Source organism: Vulpes vulpes, chromosome 9 (genome assembly GCF_048418805.1).
Source record: "Vulpes vulpes isolate BD-2025 chromosome 9, VulVul3, whole genome shotgun sequence".
Classification (NCBI taxonomy): domain Eukaryota; kingdom Metazoa; phylum Chordata; class Mammalia; order Carnivora; family Canidae; genus Vulpes; species Vulpes vulpes.
Window position 1 is genome coordinate 73,378,066 of NC_132788.1, and position 18,685 is coordinate 73,396,750.

General features: G+C 42.2%; 1 protein-coding gene across 1 annotated transcript; it reads left to right on the forward strand.

Moving 5' to 3' along the window:
- Nucleotides 1-684: 684 nt before the first annotated feature.
- PROK2 (prokineticin 2) lies at nucleotides 685-16,688 on the forward strand. The gene is made up of 3 exons (XM_072720431.1): nucleotides 685-1,163; nucleotides 4,579-4,704; nucleotides 13,023-16,688. The coding sequence occupies exons 1-3, from the start codon at nucleotides 1,068-1,070 to the stop codon at nucleotides 13,125-13,127; spliced, it is 327 nt and encodes a 108-aa protein (XP_072576532.1). The 5' UTR covers nucleotides 685-1,067; the 3' UTR covers nucleotides 13,128-16,688.
- Nucleotides 16,689-18,685: the final 1,997 nt, after the last annotated feature.

The following is an 18,685-nucleotide window of genomic DNA, read 5'->3' on the forward strand; positions in this document are numbered from 1 at the left end:
CTGAAGGGTGATCTTCCCGGGGCTGGAGCGTGAACCAAGAGGGAGCTGCCTACCTGGGGCTCAAGGGGCCTCAGCCTGGCACCCCAAGCCAGGCGTCCTCATTTCCCTTTGGCACCATCCTGAAGTGCTCTGGAGCTGGCGCGATGTTCCAGAAGGGAGGAAATAAATGCATGTGAGGAGAATCAGGGAGGAGAGCAGATGTGAGCATAAAGGGAAAGCATTAGGAATGAAAGAAAAGAACTTGGACTCCCACAGCTGGAAGGACAAACCTCACCATGTCGTCAGGGATGTGGGATTAGGGGTGATTTCGCCTGCCCTTTGTTCTTGTTTTCCCCGGTCTGTTTGTTTGATGCGTGCCTTTTCTGCTCGGTTATTGGACCACGAGGCCAGACCCCCCCCCACCCCCCACCCTCCACCCCCCACCCCGTGGCCGGCCGGTACCTGGCACGCAGCAGGCGCCCCAATGCACGCGGCCCGAGCCTCCCGTGCCGGCTCCCCGGGGGGCGTCTAAGCGCCTGGCACGTAGTAGGCGCTCCCTAAACATCTGCGCAGCAAATGAGCTGCAAGTTTTCGGCGCCGAGCACGTGGAGCCCTGGCAAGCAGGACGCGGCACGAGCGTGTCTCCCTGCGACCACAAAGCGGCTGCGGCGCGTGCTGGAGGCGGAGGCGAGGGGCGGGCGGCTGCAGACGAGGCGCGGGCCGGGAGCGGGGCGCCCCGCGGGGGGCGCTGCCTGCGTGGCGCCCGGGGCGGGGGCGGGGGCGGGGGCGCGGGGAGCCGCGCGCGGCACGTGCTCGTCCCGGGGCCGCCGGGCCGGGCCGGGCCGGGCCGGGGTGGGCGCGCGTGTGCGTGTGTGCGCGCGTGTGTGTGTGAGTGTGCCCCCCGCGCGTGCTGCCGGGCGGGCGCCGGCGTGAGTCACGGCGGGGCTCGCCTTTATAACGGCCCGGAGGCTCGCGCCAGCCGCCCGCCAGCCGCGCTCCGCGCTCCGCGCTCCAGCGAGCGCGCCCCGGCCCCGCGCCCCCAACCGCCCCGCAACCGCCGCGCCGCGCCGCGCCGTCCCGAGGGCGCCATGAGGGGCCCGCGCTGCGCCCCGCTGCTCCTGCTGCTGCTGCTGCCGCCGCTGCTGCTCACGCCCCCCGCCGGGGACGCCGCCGTCATCACAGGGGTAAGCGGCCCCGGGCGCACCTGTCCGCCGCCGCCGCCGCCGCCGCCGGGGAGCCGCGCCCGCGCTGCGCCCCTGGGGCTCGGGGAGGGCAGCGGCTCGGGGAGCGGCGCGCCCGGGCGGGGACGCCCGCCCCAGGCGCCCTGCGGGGCTCGGGGAGAGGTGCCCGGATCCTGGGCGCACCGTGGAAGAGGCGAGACGGTGACCCGCGTGCCAGCCGCCGTGCCCTGCTCGCGCCCCCTAACCCCTGCCAGCCCCCTCCGCGAGCCGGTCTGTGTCTGTGCGAGCGCTGCAAGAAGTTGGCGTTGGCAGTGTCCTCCGGCACTTCTTCCAGACTTCCAGCCTCGAGCCTTGGAATTTGGGGAGGCCCTGCCTGAGCGCGCAGCGGCCAGAGAACCCCCCGCCCCCCCCACACCCCAATCCTGAGACTTTAATCCTCTGCTCAAGGACCTTACCCCCCTTGCACCCTCCACGGAAAACCCCTCGAAATAACTTGCTCCGAGGCCCTGTGTGCGCTTGGAAAAGCAATGGGGGGGTGCTTCCTTTTGGTTTCCACGGCTTTTTGCTTGCTTCTTTTTTTTTTCTTTCTCTCTTTTTTTTTTTTTTTTTTTTTTAGCGTCTTGAGGTTTTCCTCGTAAAAGTTTTTTTTTTTGTTTTGTTTTCCATTTGCAATTCCTGATAAAGCACCTCCAGAGCTCAGGCATAATTATGGTTAGGTTACAATGTTGATGTTTGTTTCAACTTAGAGAAGTTGTCCTCCTCATTTTTGGAAGTGGGAACTGAGTCAGTCCTCTCCTACTCCCACCAGCAGTCCTCTGTGTGTGGATCTGCAGGACGACTTTAGAGTACAAAATTTAAAACCCTGGTCGACATCCACAGTGCAAAACCGCTTACCATTGCCCGGCTCCTCGACTGCTTTACTCTTTTATCTTTTTTTTTTTTTAAGTCTGAAATTTTTTTACACCTCCATTACATTATTTCAATTATCTATGTGCACATTATGGGATTTAAATAAAACCTCTCTGTTTGAACTGGTAATAGATAATGAAATAGTTAAATGTGAGGGAAGTCGGCCCTTGTCTTGAGAAAATAAAGCTCCGTAGTCTCCAAGTTAGTTAATAGGTCTATAGCATCTTGAAAGCCCTTGTACAATAACAGTATTTGGTTATATCCTATAGGTATAATAAACATTGTGGTACTTATTAAAATAATTACAGATTTTTTAAAAGTGTATTTGAATAGCTTTGTCAGTGTGGTTGGAAAAAAAAAAGTTTTTACAGGTCTTTCTAATATATGTGTTGGAACATGATTGGGCTTTTCCCCCCTCTTCCCCTGCTGGCTCATTTTAAATTTCTCCTAATCCTCTGAGCCCAGAATTCCTTTGCAATATAAGTATCTTTTTGTTCCATTCACAGGACAACACTATTTGAATAGGTCTGCAATGGGTTAAGGATGAAGGGCGTTAAGAAACAGCAGTCTAATTAAAATTATATAAACCCATGCATTTCTTTGTAAATATTTCCAAGAAGTGAAGCTTTCTGTTACAGAAGTGAAATTTTATCACATTGGATGTTTGTCTGTTAGAGACATTCAGGGTGAACTTACATGGGATGTTTTTGTTGTTGTTTTAACTCAATGTTACAAAAAGAGAATTTTTTAAAATTTCTCTAAGCAACGTGGCAATAAAGAAATGTAGTTATGTCTTCATGACAGGAACCATCTGGAGCCAAATGAAAAACTTAGTAACTTATCGTCTTCAGGATGTTAAACATCCAAGTGATTGATTGAATTTTTGAAAGATTTTGGCTGGATTTTGATTGTCTTATAAAAAGAGTTAGTGGAGCTTCAGAATTCCAGATCTTGAGCATCTGTTGACAGAAAATACTGCCTGAAACCTCCACCTTAAATATTTACATTTTTTGGTAGTAGGTGTAGTTATTTTGATGTTGATTTATATTCCGCATAGATTTGTTAAAACCGTATTGGAAAAGATCATGTACTGAACCTCTCATTTATGGAATGTAATGGCCACATATACATGATTTCTGGCGTACAGATAAAAATTGGAAAATGGAAATGTTTGGATGTTTTCCTGTGTATGTCCTAAGACCCCAGGGTGAAATTTGTTGCTTTTGTCCATATAGTTTTAAAGAGGCTGAGAAAAAAATTCTAATGAAGGAAATAAGCCAACTCTAAAGTAGGATGGTTAGTAATTTTTAACAAAAAATAGTGAATAAGGGTATGCCCATATATTTATATTTTGAGAACTTGTGGCTGGCCCCAAAACTTTGAAGGAGAAGAACCTTGAAGGAGCGTTTCAGTTGTTTCCAATAAATGTAAAAAATTTAAATTTTTTAGTTTCTTACAAAAACTATAGACTTTTTAGTTTCTTACATATATAGTACGGGGTGTTTTTGCCTTATTGCTAGCAAAACATTATTACACACTACTTAAGCAAAGCTTCCTATTTTTTGTTAGCTCTAGGAAGGAACAATTGTTTTTCAGATCTATTTTCATGCAAATAAATTTAGACTGTGTTATTTATTTCTACTTAGAGTATGAAAATTCCTCCATAGTTGATTCTTTAATTATTTATATTTACAATTTTTATATTGGGAACAGATGCCTTCGGTAATCATTGCCGAAAATTGCATCTGCCATTTGCATTTCTAAATCTGATTAATCTTAAGTGTTCAACTGACTTTGTAATATACACATATGTACACTCTGAGCCAATAATTTCCTTTTTTGCATGTTACCTGAAAAAAAGTAACATAAGACAAAAGTCTTGGTTTGTCCATTCCCAACCTATGAAATTTCTTTCTTTAAAGAGGAAATGTGAAAATCAAGCCAGTGGTGTGAGAAACATCAAGTCTCATGAACCAAAATGCAAATATTTGAAAGGGAAAATGAGCACTTTTAAAATTTACATCAGTGCCTTTATGGGTCTGGAGCATTTCATGCCAGATTTAGAGACCATTTAAATCCCTTCTTAAATTTGGGCCCAATGTATTCTGCAGTTAATAGTCATAAAATCTCATGATTCAATTTATGTAGTTCCTAATGGCCATGTATGGTATAAGTCTAACGCAGACTCGTTTTTCAAATTCAAAGCCAATTCAGCCACAAAACACTAGAAAAATAGAGGTGATTTTCTCTGTGTGTTTATTTAAGATTTTCATAATGTGTAGGCCATTCTTCAGGCCATTTTTTATAAAACTAGGAAAATCTCTTCTCATCAGATTTTATGGTAAATATGTGCAAGCAAATGAAGATTACAGTTCTTTTTTATATGTGTCTGATTATTAAAATCCTAGTGGTTGGTGATTTAAAGAGCATTTTTACTGCTAATTTTAGATTTCCTTAGCTTGAGTCTTCCCCGCCATCTATATTTATCTGTTTGTTTGTTACATTTCAGGCCTGCGACAAGGACCCCCAGTGTGGTGGAGGCATGTGCTGTGCTGTTAGTATCTGGGTTAAGAGCATAAGGATTTGCACACCTATGGGCAAAGTGGGAGACAGCTGCCATCCGCTGACTCGTAAAGTTAGTATATATATTTGGATTTATGGTGGTTCTCTTATGTTGCAGTAACTCAGTAACTGAACTCCCAGCAAGGCCTGTCTGACATGAAACCCAGGGTAATGTGCTTGAAATTATAAGTTAGAGAAGATGACAATGGGAAACCCCTCCTCTCCCCCTCCCCTCCTATTTTAAAGAACTGGATCCTCTATCATCCTTACTCTAGTGAATCATTTTTCATGTCATTGCTCTCATGACATGAGAAACATTTCATAAAGATAATTTCAAATGCATGAATTTGCCTAAAAATTATTTAGGACAAAACAATGTATGCTGCTTTGCAGAAATCAGAGTACAGAAGTTCTGGAAAAGCCTTTTGATATCAGACCTACTGATAAGGCAAAAAGTGAATAACTTTGTGTTTTGTTTCTTGCAGAAAATCATCAGTGGTACAGTTATCCTTGTGTCTTTAAAGGTCCTTTATTTTCACTCTGTCTACGCAGTACACTGTTCATAATCCTAGAGGTTAAAGACATTTAAGTTTTCAATGTATTCTGTATCCTAAAGACCTAAACAACACTTTTGAACAGTTTTGGTGGTGAGTGGCATGACCGTATATTGGCAGGATTGGATGGCACTTTCCAGGTTGTGTTGCAGATGCTCCTGTCTCCAAGAGCCAATCAGTGACATTACTTCAGGAAGCGGGATGGGGATGGATTAGGGACAGGAGGGAGCAGAAAAGTGTGTGGAGCCTGAAGAGTCTTGGCCCTTTTGAATCAAAACTTGAAAGAGTGGGATGTCAGTAAGATCCCCCAGAGAGGCCAGGTAGCAAGCAATACCTTGCTCCCCTAGCGCCATCTCCTGGTTTCACCCAGTAGCAAAGTGAAGTCCTGGACCAGCAGAGGGCTTGTCCCAGGCCAGGTGGCTGGCTGGAGGCGGAGCTCAGTCTCTCTGCCACTTTTTCTCTAGGCCAACGTTGTATACTCCTGTTTTGAAATAGATAGAAGGCTTTCAAAGCAAACTGGACGTGCCTTCTACCTTTTATTTTTTATTTATTTATTTATTTTTGACCCCCCACCTGTGGTTTAGGGTTGGAAGCTGCAGTAGAGCCCCTCATCTTCCCTATGCTGGACAATTGCAGATAACAGTTACTATTTTGACTTTCTTAGAGTGAAGGTAATGAAAGAAATTGGCGTATGTTTAGCTCTGTGAGCTGTAATAGGGACTCCACTTGTTTGAGTCTCTCTGAAGACAGAGCTTGTCTCTCCTGTGGTTTCCTTGAGAAATACTTCCTGTTCCGTTTAGACCAGGAAAGGTTGTAAACGGTTAGTTGTCTGTCTCAATGCCAAACTCCCAGGGAGGAGATGACACCAGCCCAGCCACCTTTGGCATTGATGTCAGTTTTGTCATCACCCTTATCGAGTGTGAGTCTCAACTTTTGTACATTTGAGCTACTGTCATTGCAAGGTTTGCTCTTAATCTTTTCCTTTAAGAATGTTATTGTTTTTGTCCAGTCTTACCATACCCTTACACCCCCTGCATACCAGAATCATGCAGCCTGTTTGCTAAAACAAGCAAAGAGCGACACATTCTATGCAAGTGTTCTTTGTAATTGTAGCAAAGCCCAGTTGCCACTGGTTGAAGGCTCTGATGCACCAGACACTCTGTATGAAATGTTGTATATGCATTTCATATTTAACACAACAAGCCCGTGAAACACATTTGTTTCCAGCACGTTCTGCATACAAACACACTAAGCCTTAGAGGGACTCAGTATCTGGCTGAGGTCACAAGGTGAGAGGTCTCAGAGCAGCACTGGACTTCATTTCTGTCTGATGCTCCATTGGTTGTGCGGTCTTGATCACCATACCCTTGTGCTACCTTGAAAGTGGTTTCTTCTGAGCACTTTGGACTCCAGTTAACCAAAACTGGGTTGTGTAGGATAAGATAATGGTCCTCCAGGGGAATTTGTCACAACCTGTATTTCTGATGAGTTTTCCGAATCCAAGGGATTTTAATAAGAGAACCCAATTCTGTTTCCCTGGGTGCCTGGACAGCTTCCAGTTCAGGTGTAGTGCGAGGTTATTTCTGAGAGTAAACAAAATCGTTTTTCTCCCAGAAATCCCGATACATCTCTACACCTTTGTTTTTAATCACAGTTTGAGTAATGAAGTCTTTAATAACAAATTATGCTTTTCATAGTAGAATTAAGTGATAAAAGAGCTAAAGGATTAAAAATAAAATAAAGGTTTTATGTCAGATCTTGACTCTTCCCCCTTTCGGTTGCCCACTTGAAAAGTGTCACTAGAACTCATGCTTTACAGCTTTTCCTACTGGATACTTTTCTGTCTTGAAAATACATTTTCATATGTCATTTCTATTTTTAAAGTAGGTCCTGGAGTTGTTACTTATTCTAGGTGATATTCATTTATCCTGGTAAAAATCTAGTTACTTCCAGATCTTCTCTCCACTATATTCTATTCAAAACAACTAGAGAAGAATATTTTTTGCAAATATATCCTGGTGAATGTAATACACAGTGTTCAACTTCAAATTACAGTTTTAATGGCTCATTAGTATGTGGCAAAAGTATACACGCTGCATAGAAAATTTTCTTTTAATGTGATGTGATCATTCTTTTCTTTTTTCTTCCTTTTTTTTTTTTTTTTTTGAAGGGATTAACTGGTTGTGGTCACAGAGATTGGTGTTTTAAAAACACAAGACTGTTAATAAGTGGAGATTACACCTGTTTAAATTCTAAACTTTCCGTTCTGGCTCGGCTTAGACATTAGCCACAAATGTCTGTTTATTTTGATAAAGCGAGTAGTATTTGATGAATGAAATTGTGAACTTCAAGTAGGAATTGATAGTCACAGAATTCAGTCTACTATTTTATTTCAGATACATCAACTCATGTGTGGAGTTTACAGTAACTGCTAGGCTATAATTTTATAATTGTACAATTTTTAACTTTATCTTTGACAATTGAAAAGTAGAATGAAATATCAGTTCACCTAAGAGGAATAGTATGTTTTCCAAACACACTTTTAGTCATAAGTTTTAACATGTATTCATTTTTAGCAATTTTTAAAGTTAGGGATGAGTTATTGAATCATATGTCTACAAGGAATATTTTGCTTTTTAAAAAAACAACACTATTTTGGGGTGCCAGGGTGGTTCGTTTGGTTAAGTGTCTGCCTTTGGCTCTGGTCACGATCCCAGGGTCCTGGGATGGACTCCCACAGCGGGCGCTCTGCTAAACAGGAAGCCTGCTTCTCCCTCTTCCTCTGCCTGCCACTCTGCCTGCTTGTACTCGCTTGCTCTCTCTCTGTGTTAAATAAATAAATATTTTAAAAAACCCCCACTATTTTAGTATTTTTATTAATACCTAAACTTTTCAGAGTTTAAAAGATTGGCTATCTTCATCCCATTCTGATTACTGCTTGGCTTTGAAAGTTTATGTGATTAATACTTTTATTTTTATTACTTATCATTTTATAAATTATTCAATTTAAATGACTGTTTCCTCCCCCCAAATTGTTTTTGTTTCACTTTTTATGTTAACATTTTTAGTACCCGTTTTGCCTTTTGTTTTCTGGTAGTTTTTTTTTTTTTTTTTTTTTAGCTACACTTTAAAATTTGATCAATACATTTTCCTTTTCTGAAAAAAAAATTAAATTAAAACCTGGGGCTTGTCTTTTTTTTAAAAAAAGGAAGATTTAAAAATTATTAGTTTCTGTTTCAGAACTAACCTATGATGAAACATTGTACATGTACTTTCAGGATAGAGTTTACCTTTAAAAAATATTTTAAAATATATAAAATACATAACATATATTTTATAAAATATATAATATATAAAATATATTTAAAATATAACTACAGAATTTAGTGGAAGATGGGTGGATGAAAGCTTAATACGTTAATTTCCTCATCTTTCCTATCACAGATGTCAGGAGCCACTATCTACATTTTCTCTCTCTGGGCAGCATCATTGGTGTGAATACAAGTTCATTGTCAGACTCAGAGGAGGTAGATATACAGAGTTTCTCAGCCTGGGCACTGTTGACAGGATGGGCCCGATAGCTCTTTGTTGTTGGGACCACTCAATGCATCATAGGATCTTTAGCAGCTTCCCTGGCTTCTATCCACTAGATGCCAGTAGTCTCCCTCTCTCAGTTGTGACAACCAAATATGTCTCCAGACTGTGACATTTCCCCTGTGACAGTTGAGGAGATGGACGTTGCACTGCTTGAGCACCACTGGCCTAACACTACACTTACCTAGCCCCACAGGACACAGTGTAAGAGATACAGCAGCATCATTGCATTGTGAGCTCACAACTTCGCTTGCCCTCTCTTCCACACGGGGTATTTATGGTTGCCCTAAATGAGAGCCCGAGTGTGTGTGGGGTAGGGTGTGGGGGGTAGGTCCCCTTGACTCACAGGAGCTACCACCTTTACTTCTTGCAAGTATTTGCCCAGGCTTGCATGCCAACAGCTTCCGCAGCCCAGATGAAGTTCCACACAACCCACGAGCCTGACTCCCCTATTCCTTCCTTTCTGTTATTCTTTCCAAGGACACAGTGAGATGGGAGATGAGATCTCATGTTAACCCTCTACCCACAAGGAGATAAATCCTTGCATTGTTTTGGGTTACATAGATGTAGACTTATTCTGAAAGAATTTAAAGAGACCTTTTAAGACTTGGCCAAATTAAAGTATGTTGACAATCTTCCTAATTACTAAAGCTGGAAACTTGTGGGAATGGGACAGGTACTGTGAGACTTTTAGTTTCTATTTTATGTGCTATTACATTATTTGAAATTTTTTGAACTGTGTAACTTTGACAAAAGTTATAACAAAACTGGCTTCATTAAAAATTGCACATTGTTTTAAAGAAGTAAAATTGGTGTATAAATTATATAAGTTTCAGGTATACAACCTGAATCAATCACAATCACAACATTGTGCTTTGACGTCTGTCTGAAGTACAAAATGATCCTCATCTATCACTATTCAACTTGACTCCCTTCACCCATTTTGCGTACCCCAAACCAGCTTCCCACAGTAGACCCGTGCTTTTCATGTGACACAACCAGGGTTTCCTCCATCAATCCTTTGTTATATTTCTTTCTTTAGCAAAATTGACTGTTTTGAGAGAAGTCACAAACAATACTTTGCTTTGTTTCTGTGCTATTTTCCCTTTAAAAGTGCTGCAAATGGATCACATTGGATTGAGTTTATTCTAAAATAAACCCTCAGGTTGGGACTGAATGGTTAGCTCCTGGGCCATATTTATTTGTGCCTCTGAATATGCACCTTCTGTATACTTTTTCGTGTACCTGTGACTATAAGACACCTCTTAAGTTTGTCACACAAAATGTGTAGAGCTAGAAGTGAGTAGGCCAGTGGAGGAGTTCCCAAGCATCTACTAAGTGTATAACGTCAAGAAATGATGTTCTTTGTCATTAGCTCACAGATGGAAGGGGAGGAGGAAAACCACTATGTGCAGGTGCAGATAACAGGACCTGGGAAGGCCACCCCTCTGCCTTTGGGCAGCGCACAGTCTTGGGGTTGGGGGCGTTGGAAGGATACCGGCTTTTAACTTGTATTTGCTTAAGTGCCTCCTGTGTACCAGGCTAAGTCCCATGTGTTTACAAATAAGATGTCCTTTCTTCAAAGAGCTTGGCATTGGAGGGAATGGTGGTGTTTGAGAAAAGAGCAAAATCTGGAAGAAAGCGGACTGCGTTTGATTGTGATATGTTCCCTTTTAGCTGGGTGACTGCAGTTAGCCGCGTAATTTCACCTCAAGAGGAAGCCACTTAGCTTGTGTCAAAACAAGGCAAAAATCTGGCACACGGGTTGGGTGTGACATTGACATGCAGTGCCTTATGAAGCCTGGGCATTGCAGGCTGCCACCATTATTGTTCTTTGCTCCTGTTTTCAAGGCACTGGGAGCCCACATGAAGGCCAGAGGGCGGCCATGGTGTCTTGATGCACACAAATCACAAGACTGCAAGCTCCATGAGGGTGCCTATTCAGAGCTTAAACTATCTTACTGGTTATCTGTCTTCCATCATTAAAATTTACACCCCCTGAGGGGCTGAGGCCTTTCCTGTTTTGTTCATCACTCTATCTGTAGCATCTCAACTATGGACTGCTGTGTCAGTGGCACTCAGTATATGGGTGAATAAAAGAAACATGCTTGGTGTTGTCCATGTGTAATGGTTTTACATATTCATTATAATTACATTTCACTTATCTCAGGCTTCTTTACCTTGGGTGTTGCTGTTGTGTTTGTTTTTCTCAACGTTGGCACCGTTGGCACTTTGGGCCAGAGAGTCTCATTGTTGAGGGGCTGTCCTGTGCATTGGAGGCTGTCCAGCAGCATCCCGGGCCTCTACCCACTACTAACACTCCCTCCCCCAAGTTGTGACAATCAAAAACGTCTCTGGATATTGCCAGATGTCCCCTTGGGGACAGAAGCACCCTCATCTGAGAACCACTTGCCCATGTAGTGACATATGTGACAAAATGAGGCTCTCCAAGTCTCAGGGCTAGAATAGATCATAAAGGTTAGGGATTATAACTTCTCGTACTGTCCACTTGTAATTGTCTGAGCCAGCACAGCCAGGTCCACGTCCTCTGACAATATTCTCAGTGCCAACAAATGAGCTAGCCATCCATGTGCCCTTTGACACACACAGTGGCAGAACCATTCTGAGCACAAGCCTGCATGGAGCAACGGCCTGCATGGAGCTGTGGCACCTGCGTGTAGGCACTGTCATTACAGCCTTGAAAATAAGGCCCTTGCCAAACGGCAGAGGAACCCGAGGTGGCTCTGCCTCTTCACCACCTTGCCTGTCAATGTCCGCCTGTTGCTTCCCTTTCTTCCTTTTGTATTTATTGATCTCAATCATTTCCCTGGCCCTTCCAGAACCATTTTGGAACTGGAAGGCAGGAAAGAAGAAAGAGGAAGAGAAAAAAAAAGGAAAGAGGAGGTAAGAAGAACATGAGCATGGTACCAACCCAAAGATGATGCCCAGCACAATAAGCCCTGACCATTTCTGGACTACAGTAGTTGGGTCTGTCCTATTAGTTCAACCCCAAAGTAAAGTTAGAATGGTTCTGTCACTGTCTGCAGAAACATTTTTTTTTTTTTAATGTACAGAGAAATCATTTAGAAGGCATCTGGAAGATGCATGTCAGACTTTCTCATTAGGACAGGGATAATTGGCATGGGGTGGCCTTTTTAGGTGGAGTAGAATAGGAAATACACTAGAACGATAGTGAATAAAGCATCTGAGTTGAGAAACAGGATGCATTTTTCTGCCATGTGGAAACTGTAGAAGGATCTCTGAGGCATGAGTCTCTGAATAGCTTGCCTCTCTCACGTTACTGTGGACCAGTGTAATTTACCATCCCATTTCAGTGACAATCTGTCACCTCCAGGGCTGGGGTTAAACTTTCTCCCTATACTTGCAAAGGGGATTCTCAAGAGGGTGCCGGTGGGGGCGGGGTGGGGGGATGCTGGAGAGAGAATGAATTTTGTTCTTTGCCTCTGGAAAGTATATGTACTTTGCGGAACTCCACTGCCCATGAGACAAAGGACCACCATGCCAGGTTGACATGGTTGACCATCCTCAACCCAGCTTCATTGGTGGCACGGGCAAGACTCAGAAATACTACTTGGATGACTCTTGGAATGAAGCCACCCGTTCTCTGCTGGCTCTCCCTAGGTCAGGGTTTAGTTTGTTCTTTTCCATGACTCCAGCTTGACTTCTTAATTTCCCTTTTGTTTTTTCCCTACCCACACTTCCCAGAATTTTGACCCCCCTCTGCCAATCTGTGTGCAAACATGTGAGTTTGTATATTGCTCATTGTCTGTGACTTCATATTTACTCATTATATCAATGTGGTCATCCCCTTAATGTCATGCCCTCCTTAAGGAGCTTCATTAGTAGGATGCTAGAGAAAGAATTGAAATGAAGAAGTAAAAGGCAGTATAGCTTGGTGGTTAAAAGCTTGGTCTCTCTGGTCCAGCTGCCAGCCAAGCTCCAAGTTCTGAGTATGGGACCTTGGGCAAATTACTAATCTCTCTGTGTCTCAATCTCTCACTTGGAAAATGGGCATAATTCAAGCATTTGTCATCTTCACAGAGTGGTTGTAAGGATGAAAAAGGATAATACATAAAATGAGCATATTGCTTGATGAAGAGTTAACAACATTCAATATAACACTAGCTGTTATTATTCAAAAAGAGTTCTGCAGAATAGTTTATTTCTGGTTTTTGTTTTTTAATGTTTCTTGCTCTGACTCAGTTTTCTTCTTTTATCTTAGGTTCCATTTTTTGGGCGGAGAATGCATCACACATGTCCATGTATGCCGGGCTTAGCCTGTTTACGGACTTCATTTAATCGATTTATTTGTTTAGCCCGAAAGTAATCACTTGAGAGCAGAAACTTTAAATGTGAACAGCCACATGATGTCTCTAAAGTCTATTTACTTGTGATTGTGCCAAACAAATAATATGCCAGAAAGAAATGCTGTTGCTTCCTCAACTATCCAAGTAACATTTCTATCTTTGATGTTTAAATGATGTTTTTTTTTTAATTGAAAGAGGATTTTAATTTTGGATACAAATGTAAAGTGCAAGGCATTATGGAACCAGTTCTCATTTCCCTGTTTATGTTTTGGTTTGGCTTGGCTCTTTAGATGCCAAAAACTCACCCATTTTCACAGAAATGAGGAGAGTAAGAATTTGATCTTTTGTTACAGAAACGTTTTTTTCTTAAACTCCCTTTCCCCAGCCCTGCCCATCACACACACACACACACACACACACACACACACACACGTACGCACGCAGACACACACACCCTCAGGTCTCTTTTCTCTCCTCAAAGAATTTTAAGGCTCTCGCATTATCCTTCACCATTTCCCTCACCAGCCCTCTAGCATTTTAAAGTGGGGAACAGGGTCATTCCATATTCTCTAACTTGCTGGCAGAGTCAGTGTTAAGAATCAAGCTTTTTGCCTGATACTTAAACAGTGAAGGATGTGTAGTTGAACTAGACACTCCAGACTTCTCTAGACAGAGTAGAAGTTGGGGTGCTTCCAAGCTTTCATAGATCTATTCATGCAACATGACTTCAGGTCAGCTGTGTGGCAGGTGTGAGTAAGTCCAGAGGGAAATGGAAAGTCAATTTAGTCCTTATTTCTAGATTTGGGTTTTTTTTTTAAGGTTCTCCAATACAACATTACATTTATTTCTCTTTTTATGAAGTTTACTTTTTTTAAGTCTCACAGTTCGAGATGTTTCAGAAAATGTCACTTGAAGAGGGAGTATTGATTTTAATCTGGCATACCACTTGTTACCATTTTAAAATCGGTATGAAGTTGTAATTTAAACTCCCATTTGTAACCAGAAGGTCTCTTATAATGGATTACCTGACATCCTGCCATGTGTACCTATATCAATATTGCTGTGTAAAAATTCTGTATCAGAATAATGACAGTATTGTATATCATTTGATTTATTTTAATATTATATCCTTATTTTTGTCACAGTTGTCAGTTTTTATTACAAGCAGATTTCTATTAGCTCACATTCTGAAATGGGTAACGCCCCCAAAGTTGGTAAAATAGCACTTAACAGTATGTTCTTGTGTTCACTTTACATACAGGAAAGTTCTGTTTGCATGAATTTTAAGGTATTACAAAAAAACAAACAATGTGTAAATCAGTGAGGTTTTGGAACACGAAGGAAAATTGTGATGTGAAAAACTGGTTGTAATCAGGAATGGACTCCTGGGATTTCACTGTATTGATTCAGCAAGTAGTGATAAAGCGTTTCTCACGAGCAGTTAGGCAGGATGCTAGGTGCTAGCCATACGGTGATGCCTGGCCTGGCCCGAGAAACCCACCAAGTATTGTAAATGGAATCAACGTCGCAAATAAACAACTTATGAAATGTGTTTAACTGACTAAACTCAACCATGCCAACCCACTAACTGTTGCCAAAAAAAAAAAAATTGTCCATTTTGTAGGTACTTATTCAGGCAGGGCTCACAGTTGCACATTGTGTTTGACTTTACCCTAGGGGCTAACATGTCCCGTAAATGTATGGGATTTTGCTGTACTAATTACCATACCTGGGCATAGGAGTATTATTTTTGGTTCAATTTAGCTTGTGTGCAAGAAGCATTCCTCAGTGAGTTTGTTGGAAAAAACATCGACTTCAGCAAGTGGAATTACGGGTAAAGAAATGCCCTTCTGCAGTTTTGCTAAATGTCGCTTTCATATAATGTTTGAGACATCCTTTTTCATAAGTCGTAAGCAGTTGATGGGGTCAATCATCCATCCTCACCCAAGTTAAAAAACATATAACAAACTATTATAAAATTTTAGTTTTATGTATACCAATTCCACTTTTAAAAAAATCACTACAAGAGGTAAACCATAGTACTTGTTCACTACCATTCAAAGAAACAGATCTTTATTATTTGGTACCTCTCCCCTTGGCTATTACTTTTATTGGGGGGAAGAGATCCTTTTTGGGGAACAGCTCTTTTTAGTGTTAGTTGGCTTTAATTGGCTAGTATTTTTTTGTTAGCTTGTCACCAGAGTTAGCACCTGTCAAATAATTGTTTCAAAAAAAACTTGTGATCATGTTCCATGGAGATTCTTTAGAATTGTATGCAAAGCACACAAAGTCTTGCCCTATAAAGACTGTGGTACTATTTCTTCCCACCCCCAGGATCCTCTCTCGCTGAAGTCGGCCAGACTTCATAGGCCAGAATTTCTGCAAGATAAGGCAAAGTGAGAATTTACACACAAAAAGTTAAAGTCAGCAATCTACTTTGATGTAAATATTGTGAATGGATTCTATCCATTCTAAGATAGAAATCTTAGGCCAGAACCTACTGGCCAAACTCAAGTGGACCTTTGGATTCCTTTGCAAACATCGACTTTCACAAAAACTATCATTTCCGACTTCAACCTTTTTTTTAAAAAAAGCAACACTTTCTTTTTAACTGTGGAAAACTTTGGGCCAAAACCGTTTCCTTACAAACCCTCCTATCTAACCAAAGGCCTGTCCTCCCAGCGTTTCAGTGTTGTTCTGTTGTCGGAGCTCTACAAAGTCAGTCCAGTGAGAGATGACACACCACGTAAGCCAATTTTCTTCTTCACTGGTTTTAATATCGGAAATCTCATCCAGCCCAGAATTTACTAACTTCCAATTTTTTAGAAGATTAAAGTTGGGGACCATTTTAATTTTAAAAACAGGGCATTTGGGGTATTCAGTGAGAATCACTGTCTAAAAATTCACTGACACCCTTTTCTGATCTTTCTGCTTGAACCTGTGTCCATGTATTTCGGGTAATCCCCTCAGCGTTGATATTTCTTTGTTTCTTCCACATCTCGCCCCTGGTTTGTTAACGGTCAGTGTCCTCTTCGGCACAAAGGGGGACTGTATTTCTTCTAGTATCTTTAACAGCATAATCCTTTAGTGAATTTAATACTCTCCCCTCCAAACCGCCCCCCTCCCATCGCCCCAAATCAGGGCACTTTCAGAACACATGTCTCCCAAAATTAGAGGTGCCATTAATATGCTGTTCTTGAAGTACCACTGCTTTTTTTTTTTCCATCATCCGTCACCCTCAGAGATTCTGGTTCAGTTTTGGGCTTTTTTTTTTTCTTGAAGCCTCTTATTGGACTCTATGGTGCACCCATGGTTGAGAGCCACGGAGAAAGAATAAAGGAATACGCTTGTATAGGAAATCTCCTCCTTCCCTGGGACACCCCTTTCTGAGACCTCTTTCTTGTTTGAAGTGGAGGGCAGCCTGGGTGGCTCAGTGATTTAGCGCTACCTTCAGCCCAGGGTGTGATCCTGGAGACCTGGGATCGAGTCCCATGTCAGGGTCCCTGCATGGAGCCTGCTTCTCCCCCTGCCTGTGTCTCTGCCTCTCTCTCATGAGTAAATAAATCTTTGGGGAAAAAAAATGTGGAGTAGCCAAATGTCTGCTTCTCTTGCCACCCTCAGAAGTTCCAGTGAGCCTCAAGCATAAGTGAATCTGTTTGGGGTTTTTTTTTCCGCCTCACCATAATGCTTAACTAAAAGGACAGTCACAGAAAGGTCCCACTTGAGAATTTTAGCAGCAGTTCCATAGCTCATCTGAGAAGTCTATTCAAAGTTTCTTAGAATTAGATTTTAGGGAAGTAGGCCTGGTTGCCGCCTCACTGGTCCCTTGGCTCTCATGCTAGCCCTGAAGCAGTCAGGGCATGGAGCCACTGCTCTCTTTCCCCAGGCAAACCCTCCCGCGTGACAGCTTCTGAACTGCCCCCCTCCCAGGCCCACTTTCCCATATATCTCCAGATTTCATTCTATTTCACTGGGCCCATGAATTATCAAAATGCTTTAGAAAGTCCAATGTTGCAGCAAAGTGTAACTGAGTAACTCACACTACTAAGCATTTAATTAAAACCTGTATATTAAAAGCCAGAAAGTGGAAAATCATGGTGTGGGCATGATTTCTGATGGTAAAAGGCATGGTCTAATCTATACCGTGTACATAGAGAATATCTACCGTTGTGTCCATGGCGGACTTCATGATTTTGAAGGAAGACTCGAACATCCACTCATTAATTGTGCCAGCCAGGTAAAAGCATGGCCTGCCCCCTGGAATGGCTGCTGTGGGGGATATTTCCAGGCATTCACTCCCTTTAGTTCAGGATTTCTCAACACTGACCTTCTGGGCCAGGCCATTTTTTGTTGTGAGGGTCTGTCCTGTGTTTAATAGGTTGTTTAGCAGCACTTCTGTCTCCTACCCGCTAGATGCCAGTGGTTCCCCTGAGCTGTCACACCCAGAAACATCTCTGGACATTACCAAGTGAATGAGCAGGGGTAAACTGTCCCCCTGTGAGAACCACTGGGTTGGTCTGAAGATACTTTCCATCTGTTTATATAAATTTTGTTTTGGTATCAAACAGAATTAGAGATGACAGTATTAAAGAAAAGTTAAACCTCCAAATAGGGCTCTACAAAACAGTTATCCTGAAAATAAGATAAATAAAAAAAGTACCATTTGTATTCAAAGTCATGGAAGGGTAAACATTGGATACATTTTAATACCCAACCACAGAAATATCCATTGTACATCAGCTCTGTTGTTTACTATAACAAGAAGCCGTTTTTTATAAGCTCTTTAAAGCTTAAGGCAAGGGGCTCAGATCAAATAACCTTGGTCGTAGAGGAAGGATTTCACATCTTTGGGGTGCATTGCTGAGCACATTTCCACATTGTTTATTTAAATCTAGATTTTCGCCGTCTTAATTAAGATACACATTTTTTTAAAAAAAATGTTTTTGTCATAGAAACTCTAAAGCTGTACAAGAAAAATTTGGAGAAGACTGTTGTGTTTTTTATTATGTTAGATTTGAATAGCTACTGAAGAAGCTTCACAAATTGAGTTTTCTCAGTGTCACTGGACATGGACCTGTTCTCTATCAGCAGAACTGAGGCTGGCTTGAGCGTACGTGGCCCATCCAAACAAGACAAAAACTTTTTACTATGAAAATTTTTAAACATGAAAGTAAACAAAATTGTGTAAGACAGCCTCATCTACTCATCTCCAGTATCTTATCAGCAGTTCCCATCTCAGTGCCAGCTCTACTCCATTGCCCATCTTCCCGAGACCTCCAACTATCCTGTGTTGTCTTGAAGCAAAGCAATTTGGTTCTGGATAGCTAGGGCCCCTGTGGGAAAGACAGCCACAGTCTTATGTATTACCAATGATACCAATCCTTTTAATGACCGCTCTTTGCTTGGATCTTACTAAAGTCTTTTCACTGACCAGCCTGTGCTCCTAAAATACTGACTCTTGAGTTACATTTTTGAAATCCCGAGTTGGAGTTCAAAATGGAGGAACAAAATATTTCAGGCCCAGAATGTGAATATATGAAAGAATATTTGCTCCTGTATAAAATTTTAAAAGAAAATA

Bases quoted from the DNA above. Each gene is read 5' to 3' on its own strand.
- PROK2 (XM_072720431.1), top strand. From the start codon at position 1,068: ATGAGGGGCCCGCGCTGCGCCCCGCTGCTCCTGCTGCTGCTGCTGCCG. The intron at 1,164-4,578 runs GTAAGCGGCCCC...GTTACATTTCAG, and splicing joins ACGCCGCCGTCATCACAGGG to GCCTGCGACAAGGACCCCCA. The intron at 4,705-13,022 runs GTTAGTATATAT...CTTTTATCTTAG, and splicing joins GCCATCCGCTGACTCGTAAA to GTTCCATTTTTTGGGCGGAG.